This window comes from Microplitis mediator, chromosome 10 (assembly GCF_029852145.1).
Source record: "Microplitis mediator isolate UGA2020A chromosome 10, iyMicMedi2.1, whole genome shotgun sequence".
Lineage (NCBI taxonomy): Eukaryota > Metazoa > Arthropoda > Insecta > Hymenoptera > Braconidae > Microplitis > Microplitis mediator.
Window position 1 is genome coordinate 2838129 of NC_079978.1, and position 27402 is coordinate 2865530.

At 32.7% G+C, this 27402-nt stretch overlaps 1 protein-coding gene across 3 annotated transcripts in view; it reads left to right on the plus strand.

Annotated features, from left to right (window-relative positions):
* LOC130676548 (DNA-directed RNA polymerases I, II, and III subunit RPABC3-like) overlaps positions 1-27160 on the plus strand; it is a 29111-nt gene extending 1951 nt beyond the window's left edge. Inside the window, exons 1-4 of one of the 3 annotated variants that reach the window (XM_057482861.1) lie at positions 1295-1340; positions 9707-9790; positions 13895-14072; positions 26955-27160. In XM_057482861.1, coding sequence (XP_057338844.1) covers positions 1310-1340; positions 9707-9790; positions 13895-14072; positions 26955-27072 — 411 coding nt within the window. In that variant the 5' untranslated portion in view covers positions 1295-1309 and the 3' untranslated portion in view covers positions 27073-27160. Of the gene's footprint in view, positions 1-1294; positions 1341-9688; positions 9791-13894; positions 14073-26954 lie in introns of those variants that run through there. The other 2 variants (XM_057482863.1, XM_057482862.1) reach the window with 2 other exon arrangements.
* The last annotated feature ends 242 nt before the right edge of the window (positions 27161-27402 follow it).

Below are 27402 nucleotides of genomic sequence, written 5' to 3' on the forward strand. Positions count from 1 at the left end.
TTTAGGCGGCTAAAAATAATTATTTGTTTGAAGTTCATGATAAAAACGTTAAAAAAATTAATATCCGTTAATATGAAAGATTTTTCCGCAAAGTAAACATTTAAGATTGCGCAATGATGCACAACTGAATCGTTAGTACTCTGGCTCTTGCGTCAGCTGAGTGTAGGCGACATTACATTTATAACATAGAGGAAAAAACATATACATATATATGAAGATTAAATAATCTTGAGGAAAAAGAGTCTCAGTCGTTAGGAAAAAATTTTTCTTCCGCTGCTAAAATAAGCAGAATAAAATAAATAACACAATATAAATATAAATATAAATTTATGAATAACCGCAACACAAGTATAAATATATAAAGAGAGAAATATTAAAAATCTCAGGGGAGTCTCGCTCGTTATCATACGACCCAGTGAGTCACGAGATGGAATCTAGTCGATTCGATAGACATTCTGATACATATATATATCTACATCTGTATTCATATGTATATATATATTTGTATCTTAAACTATTGACATAAATACAAAGATTTTTCGCGTCGTAAATTTTTTTAGTATTTCATTGCGTCCCCAAGGAGGGTACGGATATATAATATATGTTTTTTCTATTTCCACGTGTAACCTAGAATCTCTTGAGCTCGATGCACACATAAATACACATATATATGAAGTTAGATGGGTGTTAGTGGGTCTAGATGGAACCTTACAGCAGAGGGTGGTCTGATGATAGAAGAGAGTGAGGGAGGAAGGAAGGAAGTATAAGACGAGGGTTAGTTCTGTATATTCCTGGTGGTATAGTTGTGTCTTTGGTAGTTCTTGGCAAGCGTTTACGTTTTGCTTTATCTGATATCATTATTGTCGGTGTGTTGGTCTTGGTACTGGTGCTGGTGCTGGCGCTGGTACTGGTACTGGTACTAATACTGGGACTGGTACTGGTATTGGTACTGAAGTTTGTATTTCATATGCATGTGATAGTGAGGGTGGATAAGGAGGAGAGATCGGTTGGACGGGGGTTACTGCGGGCCGGTCGATGCAGCGATCTGCCCGCAGCAGCGCATAGCATCAGCGCCAAAGCAACATCGCATTTGCCGTTTTGTACCGCGGATATGTGTACGTATGTTGCACTGGTACTCTAGTGTTGGGGTACACATTGAGAACCGGTGGCAAGGAGGAAGGAGAGTGAATTTAGAGAGGGGTAAAACTCGTATTCGCCAACGGTGTACTCGTTGCTGCTGCTGATGCTGATGATTCTGGTGGGGACTGACACGGTCAAGGTCACACTTGGCTTCAAGGTCGCACTGGAGATGTCATCTCGACGGGGAAATGCAGAACCGGGTATATTATTATTATTATTTTATACATATATTGATATTACTTGGATGCTGAGAGTTTTTTTTTATGCTCTTAATTTTATTTAAACTTCAAATTATCGACTGCTTAATGCAGTACTCGCATTTATTTTATTTAAAAAAAATTTATTAGATCAATTTATTAATTGAAATTTAAAATGGGAATTAAAAAAAAATTCACTCCGTTTTATTTTCTGCTGGCTTGTAAAAAAATTATGTAACTAAATAAAATTCAGAGGATTTTTTTTTTCTTCAGTTAAAATTATTACTGGGTAGTAAAAAATTTTTTTATACTATCGATCTTACCTCAGCTACAAAAATAAAATAATAAATTATTTAAATTTAATCCTTAATAAATTAATTGCCATATTAACATTAAACACCGGCTTAAAATCAATGATATTTATAGAACTTGATATAAAAAAAATTAAATTTTTCTTACAAATTCACGTGGTAAAATTAATTATCTCGTTACCGTAATTATACGATACGATTATTGTTATTATTATTACTATTAATTATAATTATAATTATAATTAATGTCAAAGTTTCTGGTACGTTGATTGTGTGATAATTTGTAGTTTGCCCAGGATATCGCTATAATTAAGTTACTTTTTCTGCAAAACGACCAATGTCGCGGTTAACCGCAGGAATATTTAGTGTTTTTACATTTAAAAAAATATCCGTTTGCAAATATTTTTTTTACTAGCATGCACTTAAGTGATTACGATGTACGGCTAGACGCCAATAAAATAGCCAAGTAAAAATTAAGATCGAACATAATATCTAAGTCGGTAACATGAACCGTGAGCTTTAAGTCACGTGCTCGTGTCGTAACGTGATCCATGTTTTCCGTGTTTTTATTTTCATTTTTTTATTCTCGTCTCTTACACACGTGTACTGATCTCTAATAATATATCAGTCCACTCATACGTACATGCATTACAATAGTATTTAAACCGTACTATTATATAGTCAACTAAAGTCTGCATATTCTGCGCAATGACGTTAGAGATCGAGATGCAGGCGATTGTTGAGATAAAAATTTTTTTTCTAAGATTATTTTGTTACAACATGCAGGTGCCGTACGGACTCGATACATTTATTCAACTATTCTGTGCTCAGCTTCAGAAAAATATTTTCTTCATGATAATGTATACAGTTCTTTGCTCCATATAATTTTTTAGTTTTTGAATTACGTCAATATTCGAAAAAAAAATGATACTGGTTACCCGACGTCTAATAACTTTTTGATTTTTTTCAAAACGGTAAATTATTAAAAAAATAAATATTTTAAAAAATTGCACCTACAGTTTTTTTGATTTTCTACATGTGCATTTTTTTATTTTATTTTTTTTTTTAAATTAAATGGTTCTAAAAAAAATTCGAAAATTATTAATTGTCTGCTTACCAGGATCATTTTAAATGATACTAAAGTTAGCCGACGTCTAATAATTTTTTGACTTTTTTTTAAGCGATAAATTGTAAAAACTAAGAATATTTAAAAAATTTGCACCTGTAATTTTAAAAATTTTCTACATGTGGATATTTTTAGTTTTTGTTTTTTTTTGTAATTGATTTGTTGAAAAAAAAATCAAAAAAATTTTAATTGTCTGCTAACTTCAGGATCATTCATTTTAATTATGATACTGAAATTAGTCGATGTCTACTAATTTGTTGATTTTTAAAAAACGATACATTTTAAAAAATTGCACCTATAGTTTTTAAAATTTTCTACATGTGCATTTTTTAATTTTATTTTATTTTTTTTTTTTAATTAAATGATTGAACAAAAAATCCGAAAATTGTTAATTGTCTGTTAACTTCAGAAAAAAAAAAATAAAATTACATGAGGAGAATTTGTAAATGAGATTATTGATCTAGTCATGTGAGAAAACTGGGACAGTTACGGGGGAGAGTAAGAGAGATCATTTCTCGTCGTTTCATCATGGATGTGGTACACAAGAGTATATAATAATAATAATAACAATAATAATAAAAAATAAAACGAAGGGTGCAAAGGCCGGTTTTACTGATGGACATAGGGTTGATTGAAGCAAAACTGTACACAAAAAAATATATATGTATACATTCTCCTATTAAAAAATCTACATTCATATATTTCATACAAAATATAGTAGCAAACTCGTTGACAATGTTTTCAAAAAATTATCCAAGCAGAAGTTGCTTTTACACAGGCGCACATGACAAAGGATATATATGTATACATGTACATATGCATATAATAGATGAATATGAACCACTGCAGTACATTAAGTACATATACATGTATAACTTAAGCCATGTTCTGAAGGTAATAATGCAAAAGCCCGTGAAAGCTGACGTTGATTCGTTCAGACAACTCTGAGAGCACCACTCGGCACTCATTATAACCTTGTGAATTTATGATAAAGAACATTTAATTATCCGTACTCATATACTTATGCCATGCAAATTAATTTAAACGTAATTACGTTTACAGAAATCCTTAAAATTTTTCTCGAATCCCAACCCGGGCTCAAATCCGCTAATTAGCGAAATTAGACTGACGTCGCTCGTATTGATTGCAACCATGTATGCGAATTTCAGGGCGGGTAAATGGCAAACGATTGAGAAAAAGATGAAATCTTTGAGTTAAGCAGTGGTACGAATGTGACATATGTTACGTGTGATGATTATGTGCGATGGCGAATGGTAGGGACAAGTGTGTGTGCAAATGCGATCCGTTGGACAGAACAACCACGGCATTAAAGTGGATATATGTCCCATATATGTGGATATATAAGCAACACTAATGCTAAAATGAGTAGTTGTTTAAAGTAGAAGGGGACAACGTTGAACCAGCCGGCTGGTTTCTGTTCCGTGCTGCTCACCGTCACAGCAGTTCTGTTCGGCCTTCGTGTTGCTAGGCGCGAGGGCCACTGTCAGTGCCAAGGCAGCCGGGACTATCATCTTCGCGTTTTATTCTCTGATCTCTCATATATTATTTCTCTTGTTCATCTGGTTCTCTATCTATTTTACCTCTTCCTCAAACTTTACTCTACTCTCTACACACTAGACGATACTCTGAAGTCTTCTTTGTCTTCCTCTTCCTCAGCCTCTTCATCATCATCATCATCATCATCATCATCTCGAGCTCCATCTCTCTCTGTTTCTCCAATTTAAACTATACTACATATCTGTACAAAATATATACCGCATTATACATAACATAACACACATGGTTTAAGTATACATATGTGTTGTACATATGCGGCTTTTTCGCCGTGGCGTGCCGGTGGAGCGAAGCCGAAACCCGAAACTCGTCAGTGTTTGCCGAGTCTCCGAAGAGTTAACGCCCAATAACAGCGACAGTATTCACATTAATTAACTCAATCGCTAATTACTTGATGTAGACTTTAAAAATCAATTCGCGACTTTGAACATCTTTGATATACTTATCGAAAATATATAACATGTATGTTGGACAATGAAATACGGTACAGTAAGGTACAGAGTATAGATCCGGCAGCGCCGCTCTTATTTTCTTTCTCCTTCTCATGTTCCGTCTTCGTTTTTTATATATTTTTTAACGTGCGTGCGTCGTTGGCCAAATTGCGTCTTCTGTATCCTCGTAACACTCGACGAAAGTGCTGAGCCGAGAGGAGAGACAGTCGGGGTAAGAGCGTCCAAGAAGATGGATCAATTCCTCCAGGTACGATAAATAAACATTATTTACATTTAAACTTGGATTTTTATTTTCATTATCAACTTTACAGTACATGCTAAATTTATTTAACTTTTTTTTTTTTAATAACTCGAGTTTTCCACAGACATTTTGTGCTCTTGTCGGTCGTATTGGTTTATGAGTCCCGCGGGAGGTCTAGTCATAAAAGCATGTGCAATTCGCTCGGGGCTCAACACACACACACACACACACATGCACACACACATGCACACACACATGGCAGACTATCGATCTGCAAACATTACCAACAATTATTTATTATTATTATAAACTTATAAATTTAATAAAAAAAATTTTATTTCAGCCCTGCGTCATTACTCATATTTATTACTACTCATTATTATTTTTTATTGTGTGTCAAGTACAAGGAAAAATGTTTTGAGAAAAAAAAAAAATGTTATGTATAAATCGTGACTGGATTTCGCTAGTAATCGCGATGATCCCCGATCCACTCGACAATATCGTACGCTATTGGCCTATCGCTTAATCTCTAAAAAGCCGTTTGATGTGACTACGAGTCTGTTTATTTATTTATTTATTTTTATTATAAACGACGTATGGTGTCGGTGTAGACCGCGATATCATAAGCCAAGAATAATGTCTTTTGTTCAATAGGATACCTATCGATGGACAATCAGAATCTTAGTGGATTCACAAAAAGGATTTATATTTTTGTCCTGCTATTGTTACTTTTTCAACTCACATTGTTTTGTGTTTCAAAAAAAAGTATATATATATATGTATTTTTTTCGAGGCTTTATGTCTGATACAAAGCGACTAGATTCCACGGGTTATTTTTTAGTTGTTGTGTATTGTTTCAATCGGTCACGAAATAAATAACGCTCGTAAAACTCGGCGATAAAATCGTTTCAAACCAAATGAATCATCACGTGGCCGAGTAATTTTTATTGCTTTAATCTGTTAAAGTTTCATTTTTATTTTTTTTTATCACTTATTTTAAACAATACCGATTTTATTAATTAGCTACTGATAAAAATTTACAGTAATCATTTAGTTTTTGTTTTGGAGTAATTAATTACGGAGTAAAATATTCAGTATTTAAATTTTTTTGCATTGTCGCATATGTATTTTTTTTTTTTTCTTTATTAGCGTATGCTTTTTTGATACACACTGCGTTGCTCTTGGTAACGAGACACGGTCGAACGCTCACAACTGCGTCCGATAACAGAGATAAGAATGAATTATCGTTTGGTGCTGCGACGTGACCTTGTATTAAATGTTACGCAAGTTCCCGCTTCTGTCCGCACGACAACTGTCCCCTTTTGGCATATTTATTATTTTTTTTTTTTAATAAACGGAGTAAATCAAACAGTTTTTTTTTACTGATCTCGTAGATAATTTAATTAAATTTTGTATATCAAATTTATGTCTACTCCGTTTTCAAAAAATTATTTAAAAATTCTGAAGACCAATTTATTTATTTTTGAATTATCGCGCTAAATATATATAATATATGAGTCTAATAATGAAGTTGGGGGTAAATTAAAATAAATTGCCGCCATTTTTTGAAGTTTGAACTTCACTTGCTGACACAAAGTGCATTGTTGTGTAGAAGCGCTTTAATGGACTGCAATAAATTTAAAAAAAATTTATTTGTGTATATGTTTTGTATATATGTATGACTTAAGTAGATAAAAATGAGATTGTGTTATCAGTGTAATTTTTAAAATGAATTTCAAACGGTTAATTATTCCGAGTAATGATAATAAATATTATAATATTTTTTATTAGAATATTTGTTGCGCAATTGAACGAGGAGTAAAAAAAAATAAATAAATTGAGACAAGAGATGTTGAGTTCGCTAGTTCAGATTCAATTTACAGTAGACTTGAGCTTTTGAATTAGTTAATTATACAGCTCACTTGTTCAACGTTAGTTATTTGTAATTACACAATCAATTGTTGCTTTAAATTCTTAAGCAAATATTTTTATTCATAAGTAAAAACATATTTTTTATTTTATAAACTGACTTTTTAATCGAATGATATTTAATTTTTTTTTTTTTAATTCAAAAATAAAAAAATTGACAGCTTATTTTTGTAAAGAAAAAGTTTAAATATTTCGCTAGGTCAAGTTGACACGCGAATGCTATTTAGAGAAGTAGTTACACCCGTAGCAGTGCAGACACTTGATATTGACAATTTTTATTTATATTTTATATTTTTAATGTCAGTAGAACAAAATTAAATTTATAATAAAAGAATGGAAGCATTGATCGATATTTCAAAATTAATTAATCTAAAAGCTGTCAATAGTTCTTTACATGTAAGCGCATTAATTTAATTATATATCTTGCAGGATTGACGTTTATTGAATACCCTAGTCTCATTTTACGGTATCGGTAAAAAATTGCCGCAGGGTAAAATATATATTTTATATATAATTATAAATAAGTTATAAATTTCGACGGATTAAAAATGTTAAACATATTTATTTATTCCACGGCAATCACTTACTTCCGTTACTCCTTACATGCTCTCCCCTCGACACTACTGACTAGTTGTAACCGACGTTACCGTCGAATTCGGTCAATGGGTTAATAAAGTAGTCGGAACCACGGCAGAGTCTCCTTCAAAGGCATCGTATCCTAAGCTCAGTGCTTATATTAACTGTCGCAGTAAATTTTGTGTAGCGAAATATTATTCAAGCCCGCAAGACGTCATTCTGCCTCGCGCGAAATATCTCAGATAAGTTTTTTCATGAAAAAAATTCCAGCTGGAATTTATTTTTTAACCTCGGGGCAACTAAAAAAAAAAACAAATACAAAGTAAACGCGAAATTATTTTTCAAAAGAAGCCAGATGGGATGAGGATTTGAGCTTTAGAAGTGGACTATATACAACAGCGTAGTCCACTTCCCCTTGATTGTTAGTTAAAGGTCAAGGTTTTCCACCCTGTGAGTTACCCGGGATGGCCGGGAGGCGGCACGAGCGAGTAAGACCGCGAATGCGCGAGCGAGCAAAAGTGCCGCGGGGTGAGAGTAATATCGAGGGTGTAAGCGCGGGTGAGGATGAAGGTGAGGACGAGGGTGAGGGTGAGGGTGAGGGTGAGGGTGAGGATCAGGGAGAGTGATGGTGAGGGTAAAAGCGCGGATGAGAGTCCAGGGGAGGACCGAGTGAGTGGGCGTTCGACACTAGATTGTTGGCTGAGAGACAGAGAGGGACAGGGGTAAGGATTCAAGGCACACGAGGGATAACGGGGGTGGATGATGAGAACCCGGTGCCCAGTATTTATAGCGGCAGCGAACCGGTCGATAACGGATACAGCCGTTGCGCAGTTGTGATATATATCCCGCGCACTCTCACTCACTCGCTTTCTCACTTTATTATTATTATTATCTTTCTATTCTCTCCCTTTCATTTTTACTCTATACATATATATACTCTATATATATATTAGTTGTCCGTGAAAATTTTCTACCTCTATTTTTACAATCCTAGAATGTCGTTCGCATTCTCTAAAAAGTTTAAACTTTTGTTTTTATTTCCATTACTTTTTTTTTTTCGGCTCTTGGGATTCTGCCACTTTTTATTCCCGACATTTTTATCTAATACTTGTTTTTATTGTGATGCCGCTAAATGCCTGAAATTACATTGAGTTGAGTAATTTATTTAATTATATTTATCCAAAAGAATGTCAAAATAATTTAGCGCACACGTGGCGGTAACAAGTCCTCAATAAAATACAATAATAATAATTGTTGTTATCGTATCGTAATTGTTGTCACAGTAATTGTTATTTTGATTGTTAGCATTATTGTTATTAGAGTTATGGGATATTGAGTAATGGGTAAAGAGGGGTAAGTGCATCAGTAGGTCCCTCTAGGTCCTCCTACCCTTCGAATTGACCGGCGTGCGCCGTCTCGCCCAAGGGCTGGGGGTGTGCGTGGGCGAACGTGCACTAAAAGTGGGAGAGAACCGGGTCCCGAGGAAGTACTCTACCGCGAGGCAGCTGTAGATACTCGTCACGACATTCGTAATCGTGACTTATAGTTTCCTTTGTCTTTTAAAATAATTTAACACTTAAAATAAAAATTATTATCTTTACCAGCTCGATAAATTATGCACTCGCGTACTGTCCATTGAGGAAAAAAATTCGTTAGCACTCAGAATTTTCTACCTGTGTCACCGCTCAAGGTCACCGCTAACATATGGTCAGTTTGTTTTATTTTTTTTACACTTAAAATTATTTTTCAATTTTTTTTTAATCACCTAAACAACTTTTCTTAAGTGTTATATTTTTTTTTAAAACCAGACATTTAATTTTTTCACTGAAATATATTAAGAAATTACGTCATTGACTGCGTGGATTGGGCGTCAGTTAAGTGTAAAATACCACTAATAAAATAATATTAATTTTTTATTATTTATTAATAATAATACAAAAAAAATTAACTTAACAATCGACAATAATTTAAAATAAAAAATTTAAATTACACAATAAAATACACACTGGGAATAAATATTACCGATAATTTAGAAATGACTCACGGGTAAAAATATCGGAATGAAAAAAAAAATATTAAATAATAATCCATAACTCTTTCAGTGCTCATTAAATGTAAATAAAAAGCCATTAATATGTCAGGTATATTTTTTGTTACAGTCAGCCGTCTGCACTGTGAATCCGAGTCCTTTAAGATGGACCTCATTCTTGACATCAACAGCTGGCTCTATCCAATGGAACTCGGTGAGTCATTACATATATTTTTATATACTTTTCTATTCTCCTTTCAGTCACATTCATCTAGAGATAGATTTTACAACACATTACTTCATATTTATTTTTTTTTAATTATTTAAATAAATATAACTCACATACTTAACGTACTAATCATTATTATCATTAACAAATTAATGATAAAAAATAATAGCTCCCGTTGCGCGAAGGTTAAAATAACATTACCTTAGATAGCATACATTAGTTAATACTCCATACTGTCTACATATATATATACATATACATATTATATATACAATAGAAAAAGCCTTGTTTTTAGTAGCACGTCGTAATGTTTGTTTACACCGTCAGACGATGACGACTCCCATGCGGAAATTATCGACCGACAGTTAAGTCTTACGATGTCGTATCGCTGGTCGTGTCTCATATGTCACCACGTGCTTTCACTCCATTTTATACCATGTCAGCTTGACCCAACGATTTCATTCAATCAGCCTTCACCTAAAAAAAATTAAACAAGTCAGTAAAACCACCATACGCGCTTGTAATTAAAATTAACTTTACTTTAATTTTAAAAAAATTTAATAAAATTATCTAGAGAAGTAAAAAAATGATTATGATCTTAAACCATAAAACCATTAATTAAAATGCTTCATATCAATCGAGTATAAAAAACAGATTCAAGGTCGGCTTGATGATATACTCAGCTCAGTATGTTCGTGTTATTCGTTGGTTAAGTCGGCACGCGATTACTCCCCTGTTGTATATATAACTACACATAAAAATATATGTATATATATGTATATATACTCTGAAAAGTTACGCGTTGTTTTTATTTTTCCCCAGCGCAACACGGGAATCAAAAAGGTTTCTTCCGTCTGCGACTTACATCCATGAAAAAAATATAAAATACTGTGTATAGCAGGTGTTATATATATTTTTCCGCGTCTTTTTTACCCCCACTTCGGTAGTAAGAAAGCCTGCGTCCCCATAAAACCATCGACCCAGTTCTTACCAAACCAACAACTGCGTCTTCATTCATACAAATCACCGGCATTTCTTCTTCATCTCTCGACTCCCCTTGATAAATAAAACACATAATATATAATAATGCCTTACATACATACATACATACATATATCATACAAACATTAGCTCAACATTTTTTACAAATTGATCCGATAACTTCCCCACCGCGGGCTGAAAAAATGGCCGCGAAAATCTCCGTCCGATCGTGAAACACAAAATTTAAATTGCATCAGCAGTAATTACATGTACGGGTAAGAAAAATACTGGAGATACGAAATGAGAAATCGATATATCTCGTATGTTTCGTCCACCCACCGCCTTAATATAAATGCTGTTGCGGAGTTTGTTATTTTAAAATGATATTTTTTTTTTTATTACTTGTAATGGAGTGTGTACGTCTAGTACATCCATATCTGGCGCTATATGTATATGATAATACTAGAAATGCATGATACGATGGGCAGAACGAGGAAGGTTATAAAGTCATGGGCTAGGCCGCTGTATTGACGCGTGGCGGTTCAGACTTGCGCGAGGTGACGCAACCCTTTCCTCACTCCCCCCAGGCACCTCGCCGCCATCCCTACTCGCGATCACCAACACCAACATACACATGTATATATGTCTATTCACATATAGGGAATGAGTTTCCACACACTGTCAGATCGTAGCCTCCCACCGCGGTCTTATCCGCGTAGAACTACCCGTGAGGCTCTTCTCCCGCTACCGCAAGTTCAATGCCAAGGTCAAAGCTGGTACGACTTGCTGTTGGCCACTAGAGTCGCTCTGGCTCGCTCAGAGAAAACGCGATAGTTATTTTCTTCATAATATATACGTGAGTTGACGTTACATTACGTTTATTTTTACTACTTACTTCCTCATTCCCTTTAATTTTTTTTTTAAATTCAATTTCATTTTTTATTTTAATTTGAATTAAAATTTTTTTTTTTAACTTCGATTAATCCTTTGATGGATAAGTGCTCATTATTATTAATTAATTATTCAATAGAATAAATAATTCATTAATCAGTGATAATAAGACGTGTGTTAATAAATAAAACGGAAGTTTTTAAGTCTGACGTTAATTTTCTCAACTTAATTTACCGGTTGCATAATAAATTTTTAGCTGCGACGTAGATATTTAAATTACTCATGTTTTACTTAGTAAATTAATTAATTAAAGAAAAAAAATGTTTTATTTTCGAGTATCGGGATCGGGGCTCAGAGCTCGGAGGTCAAGGGCAGAGCGGGAATGGGGACAAAAATAGGATAAATATTTCGACAATTGGGATATATATCTAGATAAAAATAATATATCGTAACTATAAATGTAATTATAAAAATGAGGGAGGAAAAATACAGAGGGTAGTATTACCAAGGTCGTGACGTCCTTTGAATCGAATGACAGTACCTAGTGTTGGTGTATGAAACGATCGATAGCTCGATGTCGTCGCTCATGTTCGGGCAGCTCGAGCTCGGGTGGATTCGGTCCAGAGTCTATTATATATTATACATTATATACATATATATATCCAATCTCGTCATTGTCGGTGTCTTTTCCGCTATGCTATGTTAGCAATATATATATATATATATATATGTATATGTATATATAAGAGCAAGAGAGATGTAAGTCGCGGTAAAGAGGGGAGTGACGTGCGGTTACATTAAAGAAACTCACGCCATCCAATTGCGTCGTAGAATTTTTTCAACGAAATTTTTATTTTTCTATGATAATAATAATTATTATTATCAAGAATAAACACAATTACTCAGAGAATTAGAATCCTATAAATTGGCATTAAAAAAAAAAGGGAAATAAATTAACAGATTTATTTAAATGAATTAGCAATAATTTATTTATAACACAGGTTACGTAAATTCTGTAATTTCATTTATTTCCTCCGTAGTATTAACGCCAAATGTTGTATTGCGTGTATAGTGTGTCTTATTATTTATTGAGTATGTAACACAAGTGGATGTTATTTTCCAAGTATTAGTCTCGTCATCTATTTCTTAAACGGATGTACAAGAGACGACTTTGTTGGCTATAAAACCGCCAGATAAATACCCTCTTTTAGATACACGTATAAATTTATTTTATTTAACAGCACAGAGGACCGTTGTCTATTAATTCAAACCCATGCAGTCTTAATAATTATCGCCGCTGATAGACGGACGCGGATTTATACTTTCAGCTGAAGATAAATTGAGTAAAAAAAAAATAGGTAGTGTAGAAGCAATGACAAAGTGCAGTTATACATAACGACGGTTTTTCGCGGTGTTAACTTTGTCGATTTAACTCTTTTTATGTTATTATACATATTCTATTCTATTCCGTTCTATTCTATTCCACCTCCGCCCGGTTCTCTATTCCGAGCTTTTTTACTTGTGTCAACTCCACGGACTTGGATCTGCGCCAAGAGATTTCAGTATATACGCGAATCAGGAAAAACACATCGACATCCTCCAATTTTACTTTTTTTTATGATCCATCACTCAGTTACTTTTTTTTTAAACTTTTCACGTCGCCTTGAGTCTTTAAACTTTTTTAATGCCTCAACAATTTATTTTCCACAAAATTTTTCGTCATCAATACTAAATATATATATAATTTATATTTATGTCGTAATAAAAATATAAATGGCATTAAAAATATAAAAATGTCAATTGCTTTTACGAATTCTTGCAAGCATTAAATTTTTATTGCTGCTATTAAAGCTAGAAAATATTGAATTTTTACAGTCTATTTAAATTTATAAATTTCAAAAAAATTTTATTACCCAGTAAAAAAATCAGGAGTGAATTCGGAGGAATTACGGATTTTATTTAAATCCAAATTCACTTGGAGTTCCGGAGTTTTTTTTTAAATTACTCCACTCAGAGTAAATTCGGAGTTAATTTTTTTAGATGAGTGATTTCGGAGTGATCTAGTTTTCATTTCAATCCACATCCAGTTTTAATATTAAAATCCACTTCGAGAAAATTAAATAAATAAACTGTCATCCTCCGGGTTCACGCAAATTTTTTCTAGTCTAATGAATGTATATATTAGTAATATATATTAACAATATAATTTATTTACAGGGGACAAATTTCGACTGGTTCTTGCGACCACCTTGAGGGAAGATGGTTACCCCGATGGCGGAGATTGGAGTACTATCGAGCAAACAGGATCCAGAGCAGACAGTTTTGAATACGTAATGTCCGGGAAGGTTTACCGCATCGAAGGAGATGAACTCAGCAACGAACCTGGCAGTCGCCTGTAAGTATTTATTTATTTACAAATTAATTTGTTCTCAAAATTTGAATAATCAATTAAAATAACTCCCGATCCTCCTGACTTGAATCGCGATTCGACAGCTGATCGTTTATCAGATCCGAACGACAACCGATTTATCATGATTTTACATAATATATCATATATATAATATATGAATATATTATAAAATAGCATGATATATATATATATATATATATATATATATATATATATATATATATATATATATATATATATATATATATATATATATATATATATATATATATATATGTATATATATAACGAGTATTACTGGATGACAAAACGTCTTTGTTCGGGTTTTAGTATGGAAACTTTAGATCGCTTTCCTATGAAAACATCGTAACTAGGTCATGAATTAATCGATATATTTTATCAAGATTACACTGATGATAATCCTATCGAGCGACTCAAGTAATTGATTGAACCTTTTTATTCATTCAGATCAGCTTTAGATTACTCGTCTTATATTTTAAATTAAATAACAACAATAAATATATTATTCAAAAATTAAATTCAAAATCAATCAGTCGTCAGTTTCAAATCTTTCGGATTTCAAATTTACATATTTTATTAATTAAACCGGGTGTAGTTTATAATTAAATTGAATTCATTATTACCGACAGCTGCAATTTTCCATTGCGATGCATCTGCATCTCTGTAATTACATTTATCAATTATATATGAATGACGTTTAAGATGGCAGCACCGGCCGGTTGACTGGGATTCCCGGGCTTTAATAATTTTTTTAACTATTTTGAATTCCAAATTTTGATAATTATAATCGATCGTTTTGGTTTATTGTAATTATTAATTAATTTGCGGATCTAATTGTGGAGTGAAAGTGTAGTTTACTTATTTTTTTAGCAATTAATATTTTTAAATTGTGAGTGGTATTTATTGATTAATTAATTGGTAAATATGTTAATTATGAATTGATTGGTTAACAAAATTTGCGATCGGAGAACAGGGAGCCACTCTGCGTTCACTCGGTAGATAAAGAAGCGGGTGAACACAGCTGGTGGTATCTCAGTTTTCCGAGTGCGTTATCGACGTTTTCGTTTATGCCAGCGGTTAAAAATATATATATTTATATATGTACATACATACATATATATATATATATATATATATATATATATATGTATATGTTGTATTGAGCGCAATGGAATGGAAGCTACTGATAAGCTCAATAATGTAAGCAACGAAGAAAGAAAAAAAAATTAGCAAACCTGTCGGACATGATCCCGAAAGAGATCCAGGATTTAAAAAAGGAAAGTAATTAAGAGGATCGTGACGTCCGTTGATCGAGTGGAGGAGTATTTATAAGCGAAATAAAAAACGCTAATGGATGTAAAATAAGAACAAGAGATGATGAGAGACATTGAGATGGGCGGGAGCTTTAAATAATCCAGGAAAGCCGTCGAGCGATGGTAGTTTACTGGTTGCAAGGATTTATGGGGGCGTGACAGCCGGTAATGAATTATTGATCAAGGACACTCTGGAATGTGTTAGTATTGCCAGAGCTGAAGCTCCGGACTCACACAGGATGAATGTGACTAATCCATGGCAACCCCGTTATGTGCTTGGACCTTCCGCCATCGTCGTTACTACACCGGAACCAATGGCAACCCCACTTACTCACTATTATATAAACTTTATCTCGAAACTACCAATCGCAGATCGCTTAATAACTTTTACAACCAATTATCGCGTTAATTAATTTAAAATAATTTAAAATTTAGCAAAGCTGAAATATTCATAAAGGAAAAGAAGGACGCAGACGCTATTGTATGATTTTTAGCGACTGAGTAATTGAAGAAAAAGAAAAATCAACGACATGGAAAATATATCTTTGTCAATTATTCGAGGTTTTATATAAAGTCGTTATCGTAACCCTGCAGTATTTTAAATTTCATTTATTTTTAGACTATTATGCAATTATTCGAATGCATTTGAAATAATTGTCGAGTGATTTCATTATTATTATTGTTTTTTTTTTTCATTATAACAGGAACTGTTTTTATCGCTGTCACTAAAACTTTATTTTTCCTCAAGAATGAAATTCAATAATAAAACGGACAGAACAATAATAACTTAGATAAGCATGCAAGAGAACGTTTAGTGTCAAAAGCATCTGAAATGTCCTCTTGAAATAGTATTTTTATATTAAGCTTTATCCGGATTTAGACTACGGCTTCTCGATAACGTTAATTCACAGTATTTTATTTTTATTCACAGCTTCTTGTACTTTTTTTACCCCACGATTATTTATCCGACTTGTATTTATATCAATTTTTGCTTTACTATTCTGTGAAAGTGGAGAAAGTAGTTACGGTACTCTTGAGTCAGACAGAAAAATTTTTTATTTTTTCTTCCCCAATATTTACTTACTCAACATTCTACAGAAAAAAAAGTATTTCTTGGTGCGAATAATTTTTACTCGTCCTAAGAAATTTTTCTACACGCAGAAAATTTTACGGTATTTTTTGCATCAAAAATTTATAGAAAAATTACTGTCATAGTAACATGAGGACAGTATGGAATTATTGTACAAATTACCCACACTGTAGAAATTTTTAAAATACATCGAACAGAATTTACAAGGTGCGTTGTAATTTTGACAAAGCAACAGATAAAATTTGTACCAACTGCACACTAAATATTCTGATTTAACCTGATAAATTTTACTATGCAGTTGGTATAAATTTAATCTGTTGCTTTGTCAAAATTACACAGAAAAAAAGAATTTCTTGGCGCAAGAAATATTTTGTATTATGAATCGAAGACAAAAATTTTTCTTGGCTCAAGAATTTTTTTTTCGCCTAAAAAATTTTTTTCTTGTTCCGAGAAAATTTTTTCTTACCCCAAGAAAAGTTTTGTTTTCACTTTATAATACAAAAAATTTCTTGGGTCAAGTAAAAATTTTCTTAGAACAAGAAAAAATTTTTTGCGCCAAGAAATCCTTTTTTTCTGTGTACAACGCACCTTGTAAATTCTGATCGATGTATTTTTAAAATTTCTACAGTGTCGGTAATTTGTACAATAATTCCATACTGTCCTCATGTTACTATGACTATAGTAATTTTTCTATAATTTTTTGATGCAAAAAATACCGCAAAATTCTCTGCATGTACACGGAAAAAAGAGCAGTTGAAAAATTACAGTTTCGTATAGTAGTAAAGCGCTACGAGTCTGAAACTGTAAAAATTACATTTTTTATCAGTAAATTTTACAGAAATAACAAATATTACAGTTTCAAACTCGATATTGTCGATTTAAACTGTAAAATTTGCTGCTTAAAATTGTATTAATTTTATTACTATAACAAATTTCTAAAATTACAGTTTAAGTTTTAATGTTTAAAGATTTTTGCCCCGAAAGTCCTTTTTACTGTAGAAACTGTAATTTTTCAACTGCTCTTTTTTCAGTGTAGTCCTAAGAAAATTTTTTTCTTTATTTAATAACAAAAAATTTTTCTTACCCCTTTTTTTTCTGTATAAAATTTCTAATGGCCTATGCCTGAATTATTATTATAAATTTGCTTTCAAGAAGATTCGATTTATTGTCGCAATAAAAATTTTATTTACCCGCCCGAGCGCCTAAAAGCTTTAAGACGCAACCCATTAATAGTAAAAATAATAACACAATTTTAATTTAGAAGACAATAGAATCATGTTTGAGTACTCATATTTTAAGGACATAGTAACTAAGTGATTGTTGTTGTAGAGAAATGTAGGTTACATCAGCGTAGTATACCATCAGCTGAATCCTTTTAGCTAAAACTCGAGAGATGTTTCATGTTAGTTGAGTAGATTGTACGCTCTTGTTCTCTCGCGTACTCATGCACACTTACACACACTCACACACAATAATAAATTTATAAAAGTGTCTATTTGCCATAATGTGTGCAGTAGCGAGCGATAAAGGAGGAATAAAGCCGAAGTCTTTGAGATGAAATAAGAAATTCTTATCATTCCTCTGACTCTTTATTGCCACGGGTTTTAAAAGACAATCGTCTCTATTGTTTATTTTATTTCTGTCCTCCATTCTGCTCTTGACAATCCAGCGGCGTGATTTTTTTATTTTTCAAGACCGGCACTCGACAGAAGGAAAAAAAATTCTGGCTTTGATGTGGAAGTGCGAAAATTCGAGCTGGGCTTAAGCAGATTCGATATCGAATTTGAACTTAAGCTTAAGCAGACTCTAATAAGTTGCAGACAATTAAGGTGGCAAGCCGCCGGAAGGGAGTGGTGTCCTTGTAACTGGATGACTAGAGTGAGAATCTCTCGAGGAAATCAGGTCAAGACCTTGGAAAAGAGGAAAAGTTATTTCCTTGTCTCGAGTTTTTTTTTCTTTACTAATTTATTTATTATTATTATTTTTTTTTTCAATTTGGATTCATTAACACGCTAATAAATGGAACAACTCGACTATTATTCAGCTCTTTTTATTCTTGTAGCCCTGATGCAGCCACAGTGGGCGTTGGAAAAATAATAAATTGGCTTCATTGATTTTTTAGTCCCACGGAATTTATTAACCGCGTCGATTTTTTAAAACTTTTATTAACAATACCAGCAACATATTATTCTACTAAAAAAAATTCATGTTTTTTTAAAGCTCATCGATATGAAAAAATTGTCAGACAATAAAGCGCAGGTTTTATGGATAAATGTTTGTTGAAGCGAATTTCATAGATAAAAATTTTAAAAAATGGGTAAAAAAAAACATTTTAATGTTTAATTAAAAATAATAGTGTAGCATTTGCGGGTAAAAAGGTCCCGAGGGTGAGTTCTAGTCGTGTAAGAGTAATAGCGAAGCCTAAAAGCCACTTGGACTCGCGAGTATTCGCAGGCTCTGGTTGTAGTTTGTTTCCAGGACACTCCAGGCACTGACGACCTTCTCTTCGTTTGCTCATGCCCCATCAGTTCTTTCCTATTCCACTCCAGGGTTGACCCAGTTACCTTACGTCCTATATACGATCCCACCTGCTTCCCCTTTGCCCCTTGTGACCCCACGCGAGCTTTAAAGAGGACAAGGGGAATCGAGTTTGAGTCATAGTCACATCCCGAGCCATAGCCAGAGCTAGAACTAGAGCTAGAGGTAGAGGTAGAGCCAGGGTTTGAGGAAGAGGGTAGAGGGTGAAAATAGTGCGGGTGGTTCATCCCTCCTGATGTGCTCCCGTATTGCATTATAATGTCCAGAAGCCGGGAAAAGGTCAGGCGCGAGCGGGGAAATTTAGCCTGTGCTCTCAGCCTCCTCGGAGCTTACAAACTGGGTCATCCCCTGTTGCCCCAATCAAGAAGAGGGAGGAGATTTTCACCCTTCTGTCTGATGCTGCCAGTCTCTGGTTTTCTCTTCCTGTCGCTGTGCTCTCTTCTCTCCTGTTGCCGACACAGGACTTTCGCTCACGCCTTCAACACCAGAACATTATCTTTCAAAATTTATCTCGCGTATACTAATTCTATTATCCGTCAAACATAAATTTAATAATCTTGAATTGCGATCTTGAATTTTTTTTTATATTTTTTTCTCACGTGTGTTCACGTTTGTGCTCAGTGATTATTGAAGTTGGAGGTTAGTAATATTTTTTGAATTTAAATTACTTTTTTTTATGGAATTTCACGCCCATTTTATTTAAAAAAAAAAACAAATTATCCAGAATTGGGGAGTGAGAAATGTCAAATTATTTTATTGTTTCCCGGGCTCAACTCAGCAGCCCGTAAAATTGATAATTCAAATTCAGATTTAATTGTCGTTATTACGTACATACTGATTGATATGCATCGATTTATGTATAAATCGCGTAATAATTGTACCGCCTACTGTATTAATGTATTTATAGAATTTGAATTTTATCAATACCGAGAACTGAGGATGCGATAAAATAAAATTAACAGAACTTCATTAATATTTCGATAATTGCCCCGATAAAAGTTAAATAAGAAATATTAAATATCAACTCATATCTAATTTAAATAACTTTTTATTTGAATTTAATTAAATGTTTTAAATTATTCGTGCTCTTGCTGATATCTTGAAACTTTAAAATTTTATCGAGTTCTCTCTACATAAATTATGAATTAATTAACATTAATTTGTATCAGAGTATTTTATTAATTTATCATATTATTAACAGTTTAATTAATCCATAAATTTTCATATTTTCTCAAAAGTTTTTTTTCATTTTTAAATTATTCTCTAAAAAAAATAAAAATTTCCAAGTAAAAAATGTCGATTTCATTTTAAATTAAAAAAAATTAATAAATGAAATTATTAAACTTGAGAAATTACTATATATATAGAGGCAATTATTTAACTACAATCTATCCAATGATCGTGGAGCTCTTTAGCTATGAGTGGCACAGAGCCGTGACATTGAATGCCATTGTGTCTTTCTAATATATATCTATATAATATACACACACATGCAAACATATATACATACGACAGTTTTACAACGACCAAGACAATTAACGTCATAGCAAATTTCTGACCAGTCAGTTTAGTGCATTAATACCACGTGTTGCATTGCAGATAAACTTTGTCAATCTTAGTCGCGTGACTAAAACACTCGTATGTCATAACAGGCTTTCGTCTGACCAGGAGCGTACACCTACCACTTATTTGCTAAATTGATTATACACAAAAAAGAAAAAAAAGATTTCTCGGCACAAAAAAAAAATTTAACTCCCCAAAAAAAATTTTTCGCATTATAAATTCAAAACTCAAATTTTCCCGGGTAAGAAAAAATTCAAAGCGAAAATTTTCTTGTCTTCAAAAATTTTTGTTTTCAATTTCTACCGCAAAATATTTTTTGAGCCAAGAAATTATTTATTTCTGTATTATGATACTGAAGTTAGCTGACGTCTATTAATTTTTTGATTTTCTTTTAGACGGTAAATTAAAAAAAAAAAAAAATTTGAAAAAATTCCCTGTAGTTTTTTAAATTTTCTACATGTGCGTATTTTTATTTTTTATTTTTTTGTAATTGATTTGTTGAAAAAACAATCCGAAAATTTTTAATTGTCTGCTAACTTCAGGATCATTCTGTATTTCGGTCCATAGAAATCCCAGCTTCCATCAAAGCTCTCACTGTAATTTAAAATGAATAAATTACCAAAAAATCTAAAATAAAATTTTTCTCAGCTGTCATGTCAAGAGTAATGACAATAATTAAAATAAAATTATCGAGTTTCTCGATACCAATACAATATCCATATAAACCGCGTGCATATAATCCTAGCGTGCAGTGGATTGCGTAATCGTTGGTACGATACGACCACAGATTGGCTGCCAGGAGCGGCTATAGCCATGACGATTGAGTTTCTTGTGTACCAATAGTGATACCAGCAAACCAACACACCCGCCAATACTCAATACCATTGTGCGTTATTGCCTAACAACTCTCATAGTAGGGATAGGCCGCTAATATAATCGAGAGGCAAGAGGATTTTACATTTAAATTTAATTGTTTTACATGTTTACTCGTTTTTCCCTTCCCACTATATATATAAATGTATACCTTCTGTGTCACCGTGATTTACATTTATACTTTTTGTCATATTTTTTCTAATAGCATTAAGACTTAATATAAATTTGCATGTTTATTTAGCGAGTACTGAAATGAGTAATGAGATTTGCAGTGATGTTGGAGTGGGTGATGTGGGAATGCGTTAAGTGTCGATGAGAATATCGAGCCAAGTTTAAATTGGAACAGGGTAGATTGAACACCTGGCAAGCTGACCTGGCTAAACACCCATTCGTTCCTCCCCATTTGTCACCTGTCCTTTTTTTTCTATCCTCTATTTCTCTTTCTCTTGAGCTCTGGTTTTTATAATTACATAATTATCGTAATTATTTATTATAAATTGATTTAAATAAAATAAAATAAAATATAATTGTAATTACGTAAAATTATGAGGCAGTAAATGGGGATCAAAGAGTTATAGTACATAAATAGTTGTCGGGTGATTAAAAGGTGCAGGTGTGAGTCATAGCAGTCTAGTTTCTAAGTTAACATACAGCGGCGGTAGTTGTTATATTATAACTACTGTACGGCTTTCCGGGTCGCCCGTCCACGAAAAACAAGGACACATTCTCGCGCTTGAAATGATATATAGTATGAAAGAGTTTTGTATTTGTTGTATACTTGACAGCATATTACGTTTGTATATACACTCGCTGGGAAATGTGTCGGTGTAGTTTATCCTACATATATATAAATATATATATATGATATGCAAAGTAGTGTAGCAAGTGAAGCAGTTACGCAACCCCCGGCCATCCCGATTTATTTTTGTCATAGAAAAACCAGTGCACCGGCCGAGAAACGCGCGTGCCTCCTCGTGCTCTCATACTTTGTCCCCCTTTTTTCGTCTTTTATTTACTCGTGTCGTAACGAAATTCTAAATTTAAAAAAATATAAAAAAGTCAATAATAAAACATTTATTTAGATATCAATTAAAATTTTAAATCCCGTGTCAAAACTCGGACGTAATAATTTTTTATACGACTAGAATGTCTGGGTGAAGGTGCAAGGACGCGAAAACTCAAACAAAAAATTATTTTCTCTCAATAGAACTCGAGTTTTAAATGAATGATAGAAAAAATAATATATTTACGCGGTATTAATTTAAAACGCGTTATAAACATAATTATTATTCATGTGTCGTCATTGACGCAACGCATTCATCAAATATGCGGCCTCGTAATTTCTAAAACGCTTTATGCAAACTACTAAATTATATATTATATGTATATTTAAATATAATAAATAAATTTTTTAACGTTGATTCATAAATTTTCGCTTGTCGCCATCATTAGAAATAAATCGGGCAAAATTTTTTTTAAAATCTCCCGCGAAATTTAAAATTTAGTGGCGGTAAGAAAAAAGAATTTAAATAGTTAATTGTAATTGAAGTAAATAAAATCCCTTGAGTAAATGCACTTGTACTCTTTGACAATTTCCCAGCAAAGTATGAGCAAATCAGAGTAGTCTAGCTCGTCCTCGACACGTGAGATCGTTTTCGATCATGCAATTTCTGATGATGCTCCCTTATGCGCGTATATATAGAAATGAAAATGTACCAGGACCGTCAGTCGATCTGTATCTCGCGTCCGCGGACTAAACCCGTTCATAATACAAAGGCTAAGCTCGTACTCAAATTTTTTAAATTAAAAAACCGTAAATTCGGCTGCGTCTTGAACCTTTCGCTGCTCATTAACATCAACGTTATCATTATTTTTAAATTAACAAAGACCGAGTTGCGTGTCGGATAAAATAAAAATCGTTTGAGAAAATACTTGCGTGGGCAATTATTTAAAAAGTAAAAACAGTGTAAACTTAATATAGTTTAGTTGTTTGATAGTCACTCGAGCTGAAACTTGGCAGAGTATCTTTTCACATAAGCCAACTTAACTAGGATTGTGTAATAACGTCGTCTTGGTTGTCTTAGTCGTCGGTATCGTTGTCGTTGAAGCTGCCGTTTCTCGTAGTCATAGTCGTGCTCGTCATTTGGCCTCGCACGCGCCACGGCGCTGTAAGCTTTATTATACTACTACTTTACTAATACGCGATCGCCACCTCTTAACGTCCGCGGGTCTTACACATAACACGCACACGTAAAAACATGATCGTCTCCCCGGGATCTCGCGAGCAACAACCAACTACTCAACTCTGTACTGAACGCGTTCTCACTTACGCTCATCTAGTATTCGTCTAGTCGTCAGTCGGACTCGCGGTAACGGTTACTCATACGCGTAATTTTTAATTATTTTTATATTATTTATATATATGAATATATATCGTAATTAAATTTCGTTGATGAAGATTAAGAAATTAAAAAATTAATTTGAAATTTTGAAAAATTTCTTTTACATGGGAAGTGATAGTGAGGATAGAGCTTAGGAATGTGCAAGTGAAAATAATGATGAGGGTCAATTAGTTTTTTAAATTCAAATATTAAAAGAACAATCGGTAGATACATGAGTTTTTTTTTTTTTTAATGATCGCGAGTAGTAATAGAGAGGCAGCGAAGGAGGAAAGGCGTAGAGTGCATGGCGGTGGGAGGGTAAAGAGGGTAATTGAGAGAGGGAAAGAGAAGCTGCAACTTTACTGCTATTATTAGTGTAGAGATGTGTTCTCTTTTTGAGCCGCGATCATGCCAATGGTGTCGGAATCATTTGTTATTTTTTGTTAATTAACGTCAATTTGTCAGTTTATTATTTTTCGCGGTAAGAATTTTAGAATTTTAATTGTCGTTGCAATTGAACTTTCTTTTTTTTTATTTCAATAATAAACGTAATTGGTAATTTCGTCAGCTGACTTTCCCTCTCTCGATATTTTGCTCAATGAAACAGCTGATCGCGGTCGCGATTTTTGAAATAAATTGCGCAGTGAGTGATTTTAAAAAATTTAGATATATTCAAAAAAATTATTTATTAGATTAAAGTGACTAATTTCGTAATTAAAGAAAAAAAAATGTATTAACGTCAATTGAGTACGAGGTTAGACCGTGGGAGTGGTCGACCGGAAGTTGAGTCGTTCTCTTCGGGTGACAGACGACTAAACACAGGGACAGGGAAGCTCGGAAAAAATAAACTAACGTATAAATAAATAAAGAAATATATAAATAAATAAATAAATAATTAGGACTAATTAATAAATGAGAAAATTATAAAATTAGGGTGGGAAGTGGAGTGAAAGAGAAAGAGAAATAGAATAGCGGCAGTTGGGGCTCGTGCCAGATGCGCGTTTACACGGGCCCTGAATACTGTAAATGCACTATCTGGTACGACATCTCTTCTGTCATTGTCACCAAATAGCGTCAACCTGGCCTCCAATTGGCGAATCTTCTCAACTCCTTTTACCTCCGTCCTGCTATAAACCTCCTCATATTTATTTTCACTCTATTGTCTTGTACTCACTTACTTATTATTTTATTCTAGTATCTATTATTAGAAAGGACGAACCTCGTCCTTGCCACACCCTTCAATCCACTCTGTTCGTAATTTTTAACTTCTGTAATTCATTATGATATTGAGGTCATGTTATATTTTTATTTATCATAATAAAGTTACATATATATACCGTCTATTTATTATACTTTAATAAACTTGTACCAATTATTAATTTAATTGCTTTAAATTTATTGTTAATTGTCATATTTAATTTTAATAAAAATTGTAATCAACATAAATTTATTTACTGTCTGTTATTTTATTTTATTTATTTTTTAAAATTACTCGAGATTATTTTCAGATTTAAGCGAATCAAGATATCACTGGAATTGTAATTTTAAGGAACCGAGGATTGAACTCCGAAAAAAAATGTATAACAAATATGTAATAATAATAATAAAAAATCCCATAATTGTTTATCTCAATCATTTCATTTCACCCGCTTTTGTGTACTCAATAAAATTGCAACGACCTTTAAAAATAAAATTTAATTATAATAATAAAAATATAAATCACTTATACATGAATGTAAATATTTATCATTAATTCAAATGCATAAATAAAATCTAAATAAAGGATTGTTGCCTCATTTAAATGCCTTTTCATTTTCGCAAATTTTTATCACTCCATTTTCACCCCATATATGTTAATATTTATATCTATATATAATTATTTTTATATATCAATTAAACTAGACAATTAATAATAACAATAAAAACAATTTATAAATAAATATGGGCTAGTATAAATTTATACGGTAGAAAATAATTGGTAGCTAAATTAAGGTGAAGGTTCGGACAGCAAAATAAAAATTGATCATATCGATATTGAGTAAAAGTAAGACATTGAATTTGTTTTTAATCTCTAGTATCAGTTGGTAAATAAATGATAGTATAAATATATATGCTTATATTTATATAAATAGATTGATGTGAGGGATCGGCGGTGAAAGCCAAAATAAAATGATAGCGCTGCCAATAAAAATTATGAGAGCTTTGGGGTTAATGGGTAGCAACTAAATAAAGCTTTTGCTAAAACACGATGACGACACGCGTACAAGCTCTCGGGCTTTATGTTTTAGTTAAATAGAATGGGTATTTAATATATGAGATATATATGAATTTTTGAATATTTAGATAAATCGGAGTATAAAGTAGAGTTTTGTTCGCTAAAGGAGTTGAAGAGGACGAAGGAAGATGTCGCTGAAGAAGCCATCGAGTATGAGCGATGACCTTGTATTGCTGGAAGACGTTTTTTGGGGTTTTCTTGATAATGATAACGATAATGATTATGATATTGATAACGATTTAAAAGTAAAGGCGACTGGCGTGTTGGCAGTGTGGTTAGCTGGTTGTGTTATTCCCTAAAACACGACCGCTATCGACACTGCAGTTACGACAGTCGCAATAATCCATCAGGATCCCGTCATCTCGTATTTTCTTCAGCCTTCAACCTCTGCTTCAAAAAATAATTACATTCAAATATTTATTTACGAAAAACACGTGTCTACTTAACGACTTCAATGGATCACATCGCGGGATTTTTATATTTAAATATTTTGGTCTTTGAATTTATTATTTTTCATTAAAATGTCCATCGTCACTTCATCTTCATTTAGCAAACAATTGGCTACTTTTTTTTTATTAACAAAATTTGCTGAGCCGGAAATTTTATGGAATCAAATGAAAATATTTTTTTTTTATGAAAAAAAAATATTTTTGTTATCTACTGTAAATTTATCAAATGAATCAGCGAAAAGTCAGTTTCCTCATCCGATCCATTACATTCGCTCACGATAATTATTAGATATTGCAGTAAAAAATATAAATATGAATATCTGTTGATATATTTAAATTAATAATTGCCGTTGTCTACTTACAGATCCGCCTACGTATCCTTTGGAGGACTTTTGATGAGATTACAAGGAGACGCAAACAATTTACATGGCTTTGAAATCGATCAGAATATGTACCTGCTTATGAAGAAACTCGCTTTCTGAATAAACATTTTTAAAATAAATATTTCATATTTTTATACTTTTATAATTATTGATAAAATAAAAAATAAAACTTAACAGAACAAAGGAATCATTGTGTTTTACATTCCAATCGATTACTCGATATCGCGTGCTAACGACGTAAAAAACTTTCTGTTGACTTTATTCTAGTTAAGCATTGCAAGTGTGCGTTAATATTCAAACCTTGCAATGCGGCCCTAGAGTACGTAAATATGTATATATATCTATATATTTACATATGTATATCACGTCTTGTTGACTAGTAAACATGAATGTTTCTCATTGCCAAATGTTCCCGTTTTATGTCAATAT